The following is a 15,163-nucleotide window of genomic DNA, read 5'->3' on the forward strand; positions in this document are numbered from 1 at the left end:
TAATACATATATACACACAGCTTTTAAACAAAAATGGGATCACGTCATACCCGTATATTTCCAAACCTGAACTGTAGTTTTGTAAAGGAGTTGATATATATGGTTTTGTGGTCATCATATAAACAAGTCATTAAGAGTCCATGAAGGGAAGGGAGAAATTAACATTTACTGAGTTCCTACTGTTTGCTGGGGCATTTTTCAGTCTTCATTTCTTTTAAACCTCACCTTAGTCCTCAGGGCAGATACTGCTTTCAGCTGCATTTTTGCATTAAAGAAATGAAGGCTTAGAGGGATAAAATTTCTTGCTGAAGATCACATAGTGAGTAATTGACGGGAACTAGGCTCAGATTCCACTGTCCGCTCCACTGCACCATGCTGTCGTTGAGGGTGTAGGTAGGTGGATTGTCGGGATGGGCCCAGATGGTGTATGTATTTTTTTAATAATATGTAATGCATGCACATGGTTTAAAAAAAAAAAAATGAATTGCCGTGAAACATAATTCTGTCTCCTAATTCAGTTCCCCTGCCCAGAGGCAACCACTGTGACCAGTTTCTTGCAGAGTTCCCCAGTATATATATGTTTATATTTTTTAAAAAAACACAGATGATGCCTAATCTACACTGTTCTGCATCTTGCTCTTCCCACCTGACAATGTATTTTGGAGATTGATTTATGGCAGCACATTCAGAGCTGCCTCATTCTTATTGATGACTGCCTGGCATGGATGGACCATCGTTTATTCAAGCAGTCCCCTGCTGGCCGACTTTTAGGCTGTTTCCAATCTTTTGCTGTTATAAATAATGCTGTTGTAAAGTGGATTTCAAACCTTTAAAAAAAAATAGCCCACTGTAAAAAAAAAAAGTTTTACATCACCATCCAGTACACACACTAGGAACAGAAGGTTCATGAAACCCTACTTACTCTTACTGTACGTAATGCATTCTGATACTTTATATACCATTCTGTTCTGTTTCATTTTTTTTGAAATTCCTGGTCATGACGCCCTGAGTTTATTTCATAGACCCACTAGTGGGTCACGACTGGCATTTTGGAAATGCACTGCACATACTTCTTTGTGTCCAGTCCAAGCATATGCAGGGTAAGTTGCTAGAACTGATTGGAGTTTGTGTGTATTTAAAGCTCGTGTAGATATTGCCAAATTACTTTCTTTAGAAATTGTACAGATGTGCTTTCTGACCAGCAATGCTGTGAGAGTGCGTGTTTCCCCTTCCCCTCATCAGCAGTATATTCTCAGACTTGTAAAAACATCCCTGTCGCTGACTGGTAAAGATGGCATCTCATTATGTTTGATATACCTGTGCTTCCTGTGCCATTTACTAAACTCACCCTTTCCTGTGTATTTGAGGTATACCAAATTTGCATATGTATTTAGGTCTGCTCTCTTCCATTGGTCTGTCTGTTCATATGCCAGAATCAGACTTCTAATTGTTATGGCTTTATAATATGTTTTAATATCTGGTAGGGCTAGTTTAGTTCCCTTTTTTTTTTTTTCTGGGCCGTGCCATGCGGGGGGGCATGCAGGATCCTAGCCCCCCCCACCCCCCAATGACCAGGAATCAAACCCACGCCCCCTGCAGTGGAAGCGCACAGCCCTAACTACTGGGAAGTAGTGGGGGCTCCTGGGGACTGGGAAGTCCCTAGTTCCCATTTCTTAATCTTGCTAGCATTTTCATGGCTCTCCTCACACATTCATTTGTACCATACAAATGCACAATACGTTTCTTTTTTCAGTGTTCTTATCTGTTGTTTTTTCCCCATGTCTCAAAGTCTCCTGGCTAGAGTCCTTATTGCCAATATCTGATCCTTTTCGTCATTGCACATGTCTTTATACCGGCACTGTAGTCGGTAGGACGGACAGCATAGTCTGCCTTTGATGTGTGACCAGAGGTCGGCATCATCAGCGTGCTTTTCAGGTCACTGTTCTCATCCCCGTGTGGAACCAGGTCCTCCATTCTGGGGGATGTACTCCAGGGTGCTGGGCCCTTTGAAACCTTGGCTTCAGACCACAAGGGTGCCTTTTTAGTGAATTAGAACACCAGGGTGCACCGCCCATGAGGGAGGTGATTTCTCGGAGCTGACAGCTTGCTTCCCATCTGTGCCGTTTATCCAGGGTGAGCCCCGCGGCACCACGGTAACCAGTTGAGGTATGTCCTGAACAGGACGATGGTCCCTTTTCCCTAGAGCTGTTTAATCAGCATCCTTGGAACGGATGCAGGCAAGCATGATCTAGTCTGACCGCTCATTAGCTGGGGGTTGGTCTAAGATATGCTTAAAAGGGGGAGAGCAAAGCCTACGTGGATACATGATCTGCAGAATTTGAGAGTCATCTGACGAGGAAGCTGAGCCCTCTGTCTAAAATCTTATGTGTGCCAGGTGGTTCCCTTCATTCCAGGTAGAGCACAAGGAACCCATTTGATCAGGCTGTATCCACTACTCATTAAAGTGACCTGGGCATCTTGCCCTCTTCCTTCCCTCCCCGGCAAAGACTCTCCCTTCAGCTGTCCGAGCACCTGGAGACTTCTCAACCCACGGGGTCATCAGGCCACACTCGAGGGGGCTCTGTTGGGTGGGATTATATTCCTGGAATGAGTGGAACAGTGTCAGAATCGGGAAGGGGGGGTATTATAACGACGCATGGGACAGTGTGGCCTGGCGTTGAAAAAAAGCTGCTCACATAGCAGAGCTTTGATGCAATCCTTTTTGGATTTCGAAAGGGAAAATTTAAAGTTTGGTGGGAGGAATAGGCTGGGGTTGAATACATTTTAATTCTTATTTTCAAATTAGCTAATCTTTAGAAAACAACTGAATTTAGAAGATTCTTCTCTAAGGCCCCAAAGGATTTCTTTCTGCCTCCACCCTCTTGGCTCTGGTTGACCTCCCTCCCATGTTCCTGAGCTTTCAGCAGCCGTTGTCAGTTGGTCAGTCAGCCCGGGGCCACCGGCTCAGGGCCCAGAACCTAGGACTCTGGGAGTTTCAGGCTAGACTCTTGAAAGCACCATACCAAACTGAGCCATTGCTGTTTCCTAGGCGTCCCGAGAGTCTTAGCAGCCCTCAGATACCCTGGGATTTGGTTTTCATTCTTACTGCTTTCTTAAAGTTTGGAATCCTCTGCCAATGTAGTGGAATTAAAGACTGATTTTCCTCCTCCACCACCCACCCCCAGTCGTTCTTCACTTGCTGTGGTTATTTGTGCTTGCATCTTACGTACCTGGGTGGGATGCTGCCACCGAGCCCCACGATTATAGCCCTTGATAGAGTCTTTCCTGTCCTTCCTTTTCTCCGAGAGATGCAGTTGACGTTGATTTTCATGGTCTCCTAAAGTGACAGGTTTGAGTCGACAGGAGTGGAATTCGGGCATCAGCTTTAGCAGAGGTGGCAGGACACTGGTCAGCAGGTGCAGGCATCTGGTGAAAAGCCTGCTAAACCGTAGCTGATCTTCCCTTGTCGAGGAGACCGGGAGCATTATTACTAAGTACTGCTTCATTATTAAACACTGCCTTCCTGCTGGTATTTGAGTAGCTTGGAGGTTGGTTGGGGGGTGGGGGTCACTTCCTGGCCTTGCAGCCTGTACTTACTACGTCCCAGGTGGGACTCCAGGGTCTGAGGCAGCCAAAGGTTGCACACGTCCGATAAGCCCGTGAGTCTGGCTGTCGGGGGAAAGCTGTTTCTGGTGAGTTTCTCTGACAAGTCCTGCCTTTCGGGTCCCTGCGTGATTAGGAAGAGGCACAGCCTGGCTGAGCACCCAGAGTGTTTATGTAACTGGGTGCATAGCATAATGACATGCCATCCATAACACTAATTTCACTTTCTTCTGTGAACATGCCATGAATTCCTGATGAAGATTACCCAGTTCGCTAGCAAAATGCTGCCCCAAACTAGCACTAATCAGAAGGAAGCCACCAGACTTGACTGTTAGAAGATGGCTGTGCAGTACATTTAAGGGAGTTTCAATATTTAATGTGTTGGTATGTTGGTATTTTATGTTGAAAAATGAACTAAGTTTGGGGGTCTGTAAATTTAATTATTGAAAAAGATGAAGTTTGCCCATTCAGTGAAACCTCCCATAACTCTGAAACCTCTAATAAAGGAGCCTGAGAGGGAATCAGCTGAGACCAAGAGCAAATTCTGCATAAACTAGGGCTTTGGGGAGCCATTAGCATTCTGGGCGGTTGAGTGAACTTAATCTTGGGGCTGGGGAGTGCTCCTTTCAGGCTGACGGGGAGAAATAGGTAATGAGCCTTGCTCCCAGGCGACCTGCCCCTGGAGCCCAGCAAGTGAAACAGGCTCTTTTGCGTGTACTGTGCCAGTGATTTCCAAGGCGGAGGGGTGCTGTGGCTCCAGCGGGTGCCTTCTTGGAGTGGGTTTTCTCTCCTCTCGTCCCTCCTTAGTAGGAACAGTGCCCACCAGCTGAGTAGCCAGAGAGAAGAGGGCTTGGAGCATTTGCAGCCTGTAGTGGAGCAGTTGGACAGCTGACTTCTCCAGAGAGGGGCGAGGATTTGGAACTCTCCCTGCATCCCCCACTCCATCATCTTTGTGAGTTGCACGTGCCTTGGTGACTAACACCGAGGAGAGTGCCGTGTTGTCCACGTGCGGGCCTTAAGCTAAGGGCAGGCTCAGCGGTGCCCGCCTCTGCCCCCCACCCCGACCCAGCCCCCGGCACGTTCAGGGGCCTGAGTGAGGCTCATGGCCTCTCCCTAGAGTGGTTCACTTAGAGGTCTCTCCTCGGTGCCCCGAGGTCTAAAAGTAGGGCCTCCTCGCGGGCTGCCTCCTCACCCTGAAAGGTCCTGCCGTTGTTCAGAGGCACCGTCTTCCAGAGGGACGAGGTCCCCAGGGCTGCAGAACCTTTCTGGACAGTTCTTGGGTTGCTCAGAATTTTATTTTAGTAGGATTGCTACAGAAAGATTGTAAATTATAAATCTCTAAGCCAAAGTTTGCCATTGACTTGCATGATTTTTAAAAATTTGTCTGTCATCTCCCCAAGCAAAAAAGGAAAAATAAAATCTCCTGTGAAAGACTCCTGTTTACCCTCTTGAGAATTACAGATGGTTCAGATTGTATATTTGTTGTTATTTCCTTCTTCTGAAGTATTTCTATTATCTCACATTGCAAACATGCAGAAGGTAATGGAGCCTGCCATCGCCAACAGCCCAGGCCTTGGCCCCGCCATATGTGTTTCAGGCTTTTTCTTCCTGTTTCTTTTTTTTAAGTAGTAAAAGATATTACAGCTACAGCTGACTGATCCTGTCCCTTTTTGTCCCTCTGGCCTCAGGCATCACCACTGTCCCAAATCTGTTTCCTCCTTCCCGTGTCTTTGCAGTTTGGGCACGTCTTAAGTGAACACCTAGTCGTGATTCTTAGTATCCTTTCCACCTTCAGCGATCATGGGCTGCCCTTAGTGAGCCAACAGATTCAGTTGTGTGCGTGGCGTCCAGATGTTCTGTGTGAATTTTAATGTGAATTGGTTTTGGTAAGGAAGTATCCCCTCACTACATCACCGAACCAAACAAAAAGGAGAGGAGAAGAAAGATAGCCGTCACCATCCACATTGTTGCTCTCTGCTGGCCTGCACCTTTGCTTTCCTCCCCTTTGCAGCATCCAGACGCGAATGACCCAGGGAGGGGTTCCCTGCACGGGTTCTCACCCGCCGTAGGTCTCAGTTAGAGACTCACGTGCACTTGTGTCTCATATCCCTTCTCCTGACTTCCCTGTGCCGGACGAGGCTGTACGGCCTCTGTGCGGCTCTCTCAGTCCCCACCCTGTTCTGGGAGAGCGCTGGCGGGGGCATCTCACGTGGGCATACTGCTGGGATTTGCAAGTCTTGCCCTCTGATGCTTCGTACTCAGCCCAAATCGAGGGAGCAGGAATGAGAAGGAGATTTATGTTTTACAGTGATTTTCATCTCTGATCACTGTTTAGTTCTAGATAATGATATAATTATAGGTTTTAGGTAATAATAATTAAAAATTACTTTTTCTTTTCCAGTCAGCAAATGCTTATTAAATTCTACTCTTTACTAATTTAATCAACAGCATTTATTGAGTACCTGTTATGTGCTCATTTCTTGTTCTGGACATTGGGGATACAGGATAAAAGCAGACAGCTTAGGGCTCTGTTCTCACGAAGCTGACATTCTAGTAGCTGGAGACAGACAGTAATCAGGCAGATAAACAAGGAGTTGTCAGCTAGTGGTAAGTGCAACGCAGGGAAGTAAGACAGGTGATATGATGACTAACTGGTGCTGGGTGATGACTGTACATTGGGTGGTCAGGGGCTACGTCATGGACATTTACGCTGGGCTCAGGATGGTTACAGAGAACCAGACATGTGAATATTAGGCCGGTGGAGGAGGTCATGGAGGAACACAACATAAGTGGTTTTCTGAACACTCGGCCCTGTGTGGAGAGTCGTTTATCTGTGGTTCTGCTGTGCATTAAATTAAGGCTCAGCGAAGCTGGCCTCCGGAGTTGTTGGCCTGTGTGTCGCTCTGTGGCTGAAGGCCGTCCCTGTCCCCTCAGCTCTACGTCTCCTCGGAGAGCCGCTTCAACACTTTGGCCGAGCTGGTTCATCACCACTCAACGGTGGCCGACGGGCTCATCACCACTCTCCACTATCCGGCCCCCAAACGCAACAAGCCCACCGTCTACGGCGTGTCCCCGAACTACGACAAGTGGGAGATGGAGCGCACGGACATCACCATGAAACACAAGCTGGGCGGAGGCCAGTACGGGGAGGTGTACGAAGGCGTGTGGAAGAAGTACAGCCTGACGGTGGCCGTGAAGACCCTGAAGGTAAGCCCGGGACCGCCCAGCTGTCCGTCCAGCGAGAGCCTCGCTGCTCACAGCGCCTCAAGGTGGCGCACCACCTTAGTTCAGGGAGGCCTGTTGCCCGCTGGGGCGCAGCGACGCCTGCCTGTGCACGCAGCCCGGGGCCTCACACTGCAGCTCGAGCCGGCTGTGTTTCTGTGTACGGGTTGACTCATCCTCTTATTCTCAGTGTGTTTCCACATATGCCGAGAGCTGAGAAGTGCTGTGGGTTTTTTGGTGTAAAAAGGTTAGTCATTTGGAGGAGTTTTTCATTCTGTGGCAAGGGTGTTTTAAAGCCGTGGGGTTCTGTGCTGTTTTGTTTGGCATTTGGATCGCTTCTTACTGAGTTAAGAGAAGGCGGGGGGGGGGGGGGGGGGGGGGGGGGGGGGGGGGGGGGGCGGGGCTCTGAGTAGGAGATGTAACCAAAATGCGTTTGACTCTTCCGTGGATTTTTGTTGGTGGATTTGAGAGGCAAGTGCATTGGGTGTTTCTAGCACGTTCCCATTCCCCACATCGTATGTCCAAACTTCTGGAAGCACAGGTGTGCGCTGCCTCCTTTAGGAAGGCACCAAGGAGACATGGGAGCTTCGCAGGGCCCCGGATACGGCCTGCCCGCTGTCGTTCACTGCGACTTCCACTCTCAACTGACGCCTGGCGTTTGTAGTCTCTGGCGGTTGTTGGCGAGCCAAGGGAAGGAAGTTCAATTTGCACGCCTCGCCTCCTTCAAACTGTGAGCCGTGTTGTTAGCTGTGGTGAGAGTGTCCCCTAGTGTTGCCCTGTGTGGCTTTCGCTTGCTTTAAATGAACTCCCATTATGTTGACCTGTGCACAGAAATTGAGAGAGGGAGCCCCGTTTTGCAGCTGTTAACAAAGAAGCAGAACTGGAACACCCACCACTGGGAAAAGTGAACCTGAGCGTGTGCGTGCTTCTTGGAGGTCGGCCAGGTGCACGCAGCCAGAAAGCCCGCCTTTTCGGGACTCGGTCATTTCCCTGCTGCCCTCACTCAAAGGCACCATAAAACGGAAATTGTGGTTTCTGGTTGATAGGAAGTGACACTTTAGAGAAAAGATTGCATTCTTTAGTCCCAGAAACCAAAGGTGGCTTCTTGCCCTTCATGTTGACTGTGTCCCCTTAGCTTGGGCCTTGGGGCAGGACTGACGCTTGGGGAGGGGGGTGGGGAATGGTGGTGGCATGGGTATTTCGAGGACCCCTGGATATTTTCCAGAGAGGATTTTCTTCAACTTAATAAGCATTTATCAAGCTCCTCACTTTTATTTGCCAGACCCTGAGCTTAACACTGGGATTTTGGAAACAAATTGGACAGAGTTCTTCACCTCAGGCTAGTCTAGGTGGTTAGAATCATCTGGTTGGTAGCAGTCTAGTTAGTAGGAGAGATAGGCAAGTATGACAATAATTGCGGTGTGGTGTGACAAGGGCTGTGTTAGAGGCACGAGCTCAGAGCTGTGGCACCACATGGGGACGAGAGGAAGGACGGGTGAGCTCTGCTCAGCAGGGAGAAAGCAGAACGGGAGTTGTGAGCAGGGCGAGCAGGAGTTGGCCAAGGGAATGGGGCCAGGAGAGGAAAGTAGAGGGCAGAGAGGGCTCGCCGAGTCACAGAGGCCTTGAACCCGGCTGAGGAGCTGGGACGCTGTCCCGGAGGCAGTGGGGCGTGTTGAAGGGTTTGACGCACGGGAATAAGGTGGTCGGATTCGCTGTACTCGGGGATGCCTATGTTGGCGAGCCCTCGAATGAGCTGAACAGCCATTGCCCCACTTCCCAGAGCCCAGGCCAGGGCACAGGGAGGCGTGCGCTCCAGTGTCCCAGGGCGGCACACGGCCGAAGACCAGGCCCAGGGAGGCTGGGCCTTGACCAGCTTGCAGAACTGTTAAAGGCGCAGGCGCTACCCACATGTTTGCCAGGGTTTGCAGAAACAAAACAAGAGTAAAAGCACAAAATACAGTGGATAGCAGTCCAGGAAAGGCTTGTTGGAAAACTTTAAAAAGAGGTAGAGGGCTTCCCTGGTGGCACAGTGGTTGAGAGTCCGCCTGCCGATGCAGGGGACGCGGGTTCGTGCCCCGATCCGGGAGGATCCCCCGTGCTGCGGAGCGGCTGGGCCTGCGCACCTGGAGCCGGGCAGCTGATGCTGGGCCGTGACTTTGCAAACAACTGAAGAAGATGATTCTAGAGAAGGGACCCCCGGAGCTCGGCGGTGGTTTTTTTTTTATACCAATACATCAGAAGTATCTGGAAGTGGGTGCCTTCTAGAACATACTTCTCTAATGATGTGTTATTAAGCTTTTTATTGTACGTTTAATTATTTTTCCTAAGAGCCTTATTAACTTGTGATCCCATAGTTCCTTAAAAAAATTACAGAATATAGTAGCATCAATTTCTGTGAATAGTCACTCCAAGTGGTAGCTAATTAGGGAAAAGGGGATGTGTCATTTTCTTTTTTTTTTTTTTAACTTGTGAACGTGGTCTATTTTGTTTTTTTAATTTATTTATTTTTGTCTGTGTTGGGTCTTCGTTGCTGTGCGCAGGCTTTCTCTAGTTGCAGCGAGCGGGGGCTACTCTTCGTTGCGGTGCGCGGGCTTCTCATTGCAGTGGCTTCTCTTGCTGTGGAGCACGGGCTCTAGGCACACGGGCTCACTAGTTGTGGCTCGCGGGCTCTAGAGCGCAGGCTCAGTAGTTGTGGCGCACGGGCTCAGTTGCTCCGCAGCATGTGGGATCTTCCCGGACCAGGGCTCGAACCCGTGTCCCCTGCATTGGCAGGCGGATTCTTAACCATGTGCCACCAGGGAAGTCCCAAGGGACTGTCATTTTCTAGAGGTATATTAACCCAAAATAAGGTCCTGAGCAACTGCTAAATAAATTATCCCTCCCTCCACCCCAGCTGCACAAAAACATCTGTACAGTATGTTTCCCACTTGGCAGATCAGATTAGTATCAGCATTTGGGGCGTTCATCTCCACTACAGACATTGAGAGTTTGAGTGGGTTCCAAATAGCAGCGATGGCTAATATTTATGGATTCTTACTGCGTGCCTGAGTCTGAGTGCTTTAGGCTTTACATAGAGCATCTCATTTAATCCTTCCAGCCACCTTAAGAGAAGGCTACTGATGTTACCACCATTTAAGGCTGAGAAAACTGAAGCAGAGAGAGGGTTCAGTAACCGACCTAGCGTTAGTTCCATGGCAGCAGTGACAGAGCCGGGATTTGAACCCAGGCATCCCGCTCCAAAGCCCAGGTCTTTTTTTAAATTGTTCCTCTGGTTCTGATTTCTCACATACCGTGAAAAATATGCATAAACCACAGTTACGCGTTTTAAAAATCACTCCCCCACCCCCACCCCCGTTCACTTCCCTCACAGGCTGTAGCTACGATCTGCCTCTCCCTTGAAGACTACTTGGGAAATCCTTGCAGTTCTAGCCCAAGCTTTTGTTTGTTCAGCCGGTTCTCACAGAGCCTCTCTTTGTGCCGGGCCTCCTTGTCCTTGGTTGGTATCGCGGGCCCTCAGCGGTCAGGACCAGACTCTCCTTAACCAGCAGGGGGAGCGAGGCCCTACTTTTATCCACCACTGGGCCCTATACCTTCAGGGCAAAAGGAAGACCCGAAGAGAAGAAAAGGGAGCGCTAGGTTGGCCCCTATGGATGGGAAACTGGAATGACAACAAAGGCGCCCTGACGGGACGGCTAGTTTGAATTTTGACCCTACTCAGCAGGTCGTAGGCGTGTGCTCTCCTTGTTAAAGGCCGAAGAGAACGGTGGAGCACAAGAAGCCCCAGGCTTCGGGTGAGCCGTACAGTAAGTTTGTGTAAGTCAGTTTTCTTTCTTGAAACAGTTGTGCACGTAGTAGAATTTGGAAAGGCCTACTGTTAATCTAATTGTGTTATTAAAATGGACTCGTAAGCTAGCTGACAAATGTACTACAAGAACAGAAATGAACACTGTTGAAAAAAGTTAAAGCTTAGCACTGCACTCCATTCTTTACCTATTTTTCCGGTAGGTGACACACGCCGATAGTTTCAGCTACCCTTGATTTTGGTGTCTCTCCAGAAACAGTCCACATGCACGTATCTTTCTTAACCATGTGGCAGCGCTATAGACACGGCTGCTCTGTGCCCTCTGTCGTTTACTTAATGTGTCTTGGCAGTTATTCCTTGACGGTACGTGTAAGGTGGCCTTGTTTTTGTATGGATATATTTTAATATGTCACCAGCCTTCAGCAGACGTTTGTCTTCTTTCCACTACTTTGCTGTTACAGGCAGTGCACAGGGATTCTCCTTGTTTGCACACGTGGGAGAGTGTCCTGTTAGGTCGGCTCGGAGTAGAACTGCTGGATCAAAGAGCTCGAACCAGTTTGCACTCCACCACTGGTGTGGAGGAAGTGCCTGTTTTCCCTACCCTCACCAACACAGTATGTTTTGGTTTGGGTTTTATGTTTGTTATTTTCCCCCGCAGGAAATAAGGGCTCCAGGACAGCATGAACGCTGGGCCGTCGCACGCGGTGGCTCTCACTTCACGGCGGGACGGGGGCTGTGCGCTGGGGAGCCAGGCTACTGCCATGTCTCATTCGCTCGGGCAGCGGCTTCCCTTCTGGCCGTGGAGCTGGCTACGGCCGCAGTACTGGGGAACCAGAGTCATGGGGGCTCCTCTGTGAGATTGTTTCCTGTGGACTTTTCACTTGAGCTTCAAGTCCCCTGCCTGGTTTGTGAACCATCCACCTTCCTCGGTCTAGCTCGGAAACTGCCCCATCTCTCCGGTGTGTGGACCCTGGTCGAGCTGACAGGTGCAGGGTGGCACTTCGCTGTGCTTGTAAACTTGCTCCGCTGGCATCGGGTAAGAACCGGAAACGTGGAAACTGATCTATCTTAGACACGAGCCCGGCACTGCGGCCAGGGGTCCCTGCTGAGAGGAGGCATGGAGAGCTCTAAAAGCTGTGCCTCGGCAGCGGGGCGCTGAGCTGTGTTTAAAAATGGTGTTCTTTTTTATGCTGTAGAATTCCTACTCTTGGGGATGAGGCCAGTGAGCAAAGAGGGCGAAGCTGGTGAGAAAACACCTGTGAGATGTTGAGTCTGGAAGAACGTGTCTTTGAGAAAGACCAAAAAGCCAGCGTTAATTAAAGAACCCGCCTGTCTTCCATACGGGCAGTATGTTTAGTCCGCTTCTCAGGAGTAGAGATCAACTGCGTTAATAACGATAAAAGTGAGTCCCACTGGGTGGGCGCTGACCGTGTTCCGGGCACTGCACTCGGCACTCTCTGTGCGCGAGGCAGGTACCGCTGTTCTCTCCGTTTGGTAGATGAGAAAACAAGTTCGCAGGTAATCTGTTATCTGTGATGTAGGCAACTTACCATGGTTTCGCAGCAGCAGAGCTTGGTCGGTATAACTCACAACATCCTCTTAACCTCTGTGCCAGCCAAAGCATTGGTCCACATCTGGCCAGGCCAGTCAGTCCTCATGAAGAGAGGGCAGTTGACCCAACTCCCCCTTGACAGACCAGACTGAAATTCACAGCTTTTGTTCAGAGCGTTGCCTTTGCCCGAATCATTCGGAATTACTTCTATTTCACTATGTAAGTGGAAGAATCCTCTTCAAAAAGATGATGGAAATTTTAAGAATAAAAGTAAAGGAATATAACAGGGAGAACAGCATCAGGGATATTTCCAGTTTAACACAGCTAGAAATGTAGGATGCTGTTAGTAGCTTAAATTATAAATTGAACCAGGTCTGATTCCAGCAGGGGGAGACAAGTTCACACCGATTGTCCTGAAAGAAAAAACAGGGAATTATTTATACTGTCCACACATCATGTGCGTGCGGTTCGTGTGTGTGTGTGTGTGTGTGTGTGTGTGTGTGTGTGTGAATGAAGAGAGAAAGGCAGAAGAGGGATGCCTTTGAGAGCCATAGTGTTCCTTTTGCATGTCCATGCCTCTCAAGACCTAGAACATGGTTCTTGTAGAGAAGAGTCAGGAGCGATAAGAGCAGTGTTATATCGGAAACGAGTTCACTGTGCGAGGCTCATTGTGTGGTACCTCAAATCTGGAAAGCTTCATTCGAGAGCTACTCTTTGAACATATTGTTGGCCGAGCAAGGTTCTTAAAGGCCCTGGTCCTTCCGTGAGCAGCACTGAATCCCCTAGTTCCGGCAGGCACTTGGCTCTCCAGCCGTTGACAGTAGCGGCGTGTCACCCTGGTGGGTCAGAGCACTGAACGCCAGAAACGGTGTGGTCTGCTGAGCATGTTCAGGGGCGGGCAGGGCTCCGAAGAAGTGAACAGCCAGTGAGGTGGCAGCAGTGATGTGTTCTTTTCCCACCCGCGCAGCTTGACACAGAGACTACCCAAGATGTTCAGTTGACATTAGAAGCAGCTCACCGTTTTTAAAGAGCAATAAACTGTGTCTGAGTTTCAGTCCCGTCGAGCCCTAAGCTAAGTGATAGCGGGCTGACACATCTCCTCACCGGTCATGCTTCGCTTGTAAACGTGCTTGACCAAAGCAAGACAGCACTAAGTAACGGGTGACCCGTCCTCTGGAAGTCTTCCCCACGTGCCAGGGTAGGAACCGACTAGCCACAGTCAGTAGGACATTTTAGCGCTTTGTTTCCCGAAAGGGCAGGTACAGCGTAAATAAAGCTCCACATTTAAAGTACAGCTGATAAAGCTTCTCTTGGGGAAGCTAGTTTCCAAGTAGCTCTCTCCCTATCTCCCATGCAGGCCTGCTCTTCAGACACACTCAGACTCCATGTTGAAACGTGGAGGGTGGGGTCCTGCTTCCCTTGCTGGTTTTTTTATAGCAACAGACTGTGTCATGTATCACCCACCTGCTTCTTGCTTTGATGGTCAGTTGAGAAGACAGCGGGTTCTTTAAGTCAAAAAGAGGTTTACCGGACATAAACCCACAGCCAGGCTCCTGAAAACAGAGCCGACAGCAGCACTCCAGACTGATACGTGAGGAAATGCAGAAACATTATCGCCTTTGCTCTGGGCATTTGCTGATATCTTTGTCTCCCCTTGGCATTTAAATACTGCGAACTTGCCTAAAACGTGGTGTGTACTGGTGGGACTTGTGAAGCCGTTGTTAGGGGAGCTGCTAGTGAAGACGACTTAAGGATCTGTGAGTAATTGACCTGACAGGTAGTGGTGATTGCTTCATTGAGAGCCCCATGAGACCGCATTCTTAAGAAGCGGAACATCCTCTCTTTCTGCCATATCTTGAGGCAGCGTTCTTCAGTAGTGCTATACATCTTTTTGTGTCATCAAGGTCTCTTCTCTTTTTTTTTTTTTTTGCGGTACGCGGGCCTCTCACTGCTGTGGCCTCTCCCGCTGCGGAGCACAGGCTCTGGACGCGCAGGCTCAGCGGCCATGGCTCACGGGCCCAGGCGTTCCGCGGCACGTGGGATCCTCCCGGACCGGGGCACGAACCCGCGTCCCCTGCGTCGGCAGGCGGACTCTCAACCGCTGCGCCACCAAGGAAGCCCCAAGGTCTCTTCTCTTAAATCAAGTACATTTCGGATTCTTCAAGTGATTTTTCTTTCTTTATATATTAAGCATTTTGGGAGGCCTTGGAAGCCAGCTGTTCCTTAGGGAGGTGGCACCAAGTTTGTGGTATTTGCCTGTACACATCTCCCTTGCTCCGCACAAACTCCACGGGTGATGGAAACAAGTATAGTCTGCATAGAGCCACCAGGGCAAGTCACCAGCATATACAGCCAGCCTTGACGTGGTGCTCAGGGTGAGAGTTCCAAAGCTCAGCACCGAAGTGGAAAACTCTTCGTGCCGTTGGGGGTGATGACCGGGCCGCCTTGGAACCTGTCCAGAGCGATGTCGTGGTTGGGACTGGTGGACCGGGATGATCGTTTGTGGAAGCTCCTGTCTGTATTAACCATTCAGGTCGTACTTCCCCACTTCAGCACTTTCCTTGCTGAGATAATGTCACCACTTCTTTTTTTCCTGCAGGAGGATACCATGGAGGTGGAAGAGTTCTTGAAAGAGGCCGCAGTAATGAAAGAGATCAAGCACCCCAATTTAGTACAGTTGCTCGGTGAGTGCGTGGAGCTCTGGAGAGAGGGCCTCTTAATGAAACCCTCTGGGGTGACACAGGTGCTATTAGAGAAGAGGTGGGTGGCTCACTGCATTGAGGTCTCTGATTTGTACATCTGTCCCCCACCAGCATCCAGCCCTTGGTAAAAGGAGGCCTGTGTGGGAGGGGGGCGTATGTGTGTCCGTCCGTGTGCCCACGTGAGCGAGGGAGAACGTTATTACTTTAAATTGATACCCAAAGCAGTCAAATGCAAGTTGGCATCTGAAACCTAAGAATTTCAAGAGTTCCCTCACGGAAGTG

At 49.6% G+C, this 15,163-nt stretch overlaps 1 protein-coding gene across 2 annotated transcripts in view; it reads left to right on the plus strand.

Moving 5' to 3' along the window:
* The window catches only part of ABL1 (ABL proto-oncogene 1, non-receptor tyrosine kinase), a 132,189-nt gene that overhangs the window by 104,231 nt on the left and 12,795 nt on the right, over positions 1-15,163 (plus strand). For both annotated transcript variants that reach the window (XM_024762368.1, XM_024762369.1), the window contains exons 4-5: positions 6,538-6,810; positions 14,779-14,863. In XM_024762368.1, the coding sequence (XP_024618136.1) occupies positions 6,538-6,810; positions 14,779-14,863 (358 nt within the window). The remainder of the gene's footprint in view (positions 1-6,537; positions 6,811-14,778; positions 14,864-15,163) is intronic.

Source organism: Neophocaena asiaeorientalis, unplaced genomic scaffold (assembly GCF_003031525.2).
Source record: "Neophocaena asiaeorientalis asiaeorientalis breed wild unplaced genomic scaffold, Neophocaena_asiaeorientalis_V1.1 scaffold78, whole genome shotgun sequence".
NCBI classification, from domain to species: domain Eukaryota; kingdom Metazoa; phylum Chordata; class Mammalia; order Artiodactyla; family Phocoenidae; genus Neophocaena; species Neophocaena asiaeorientalis.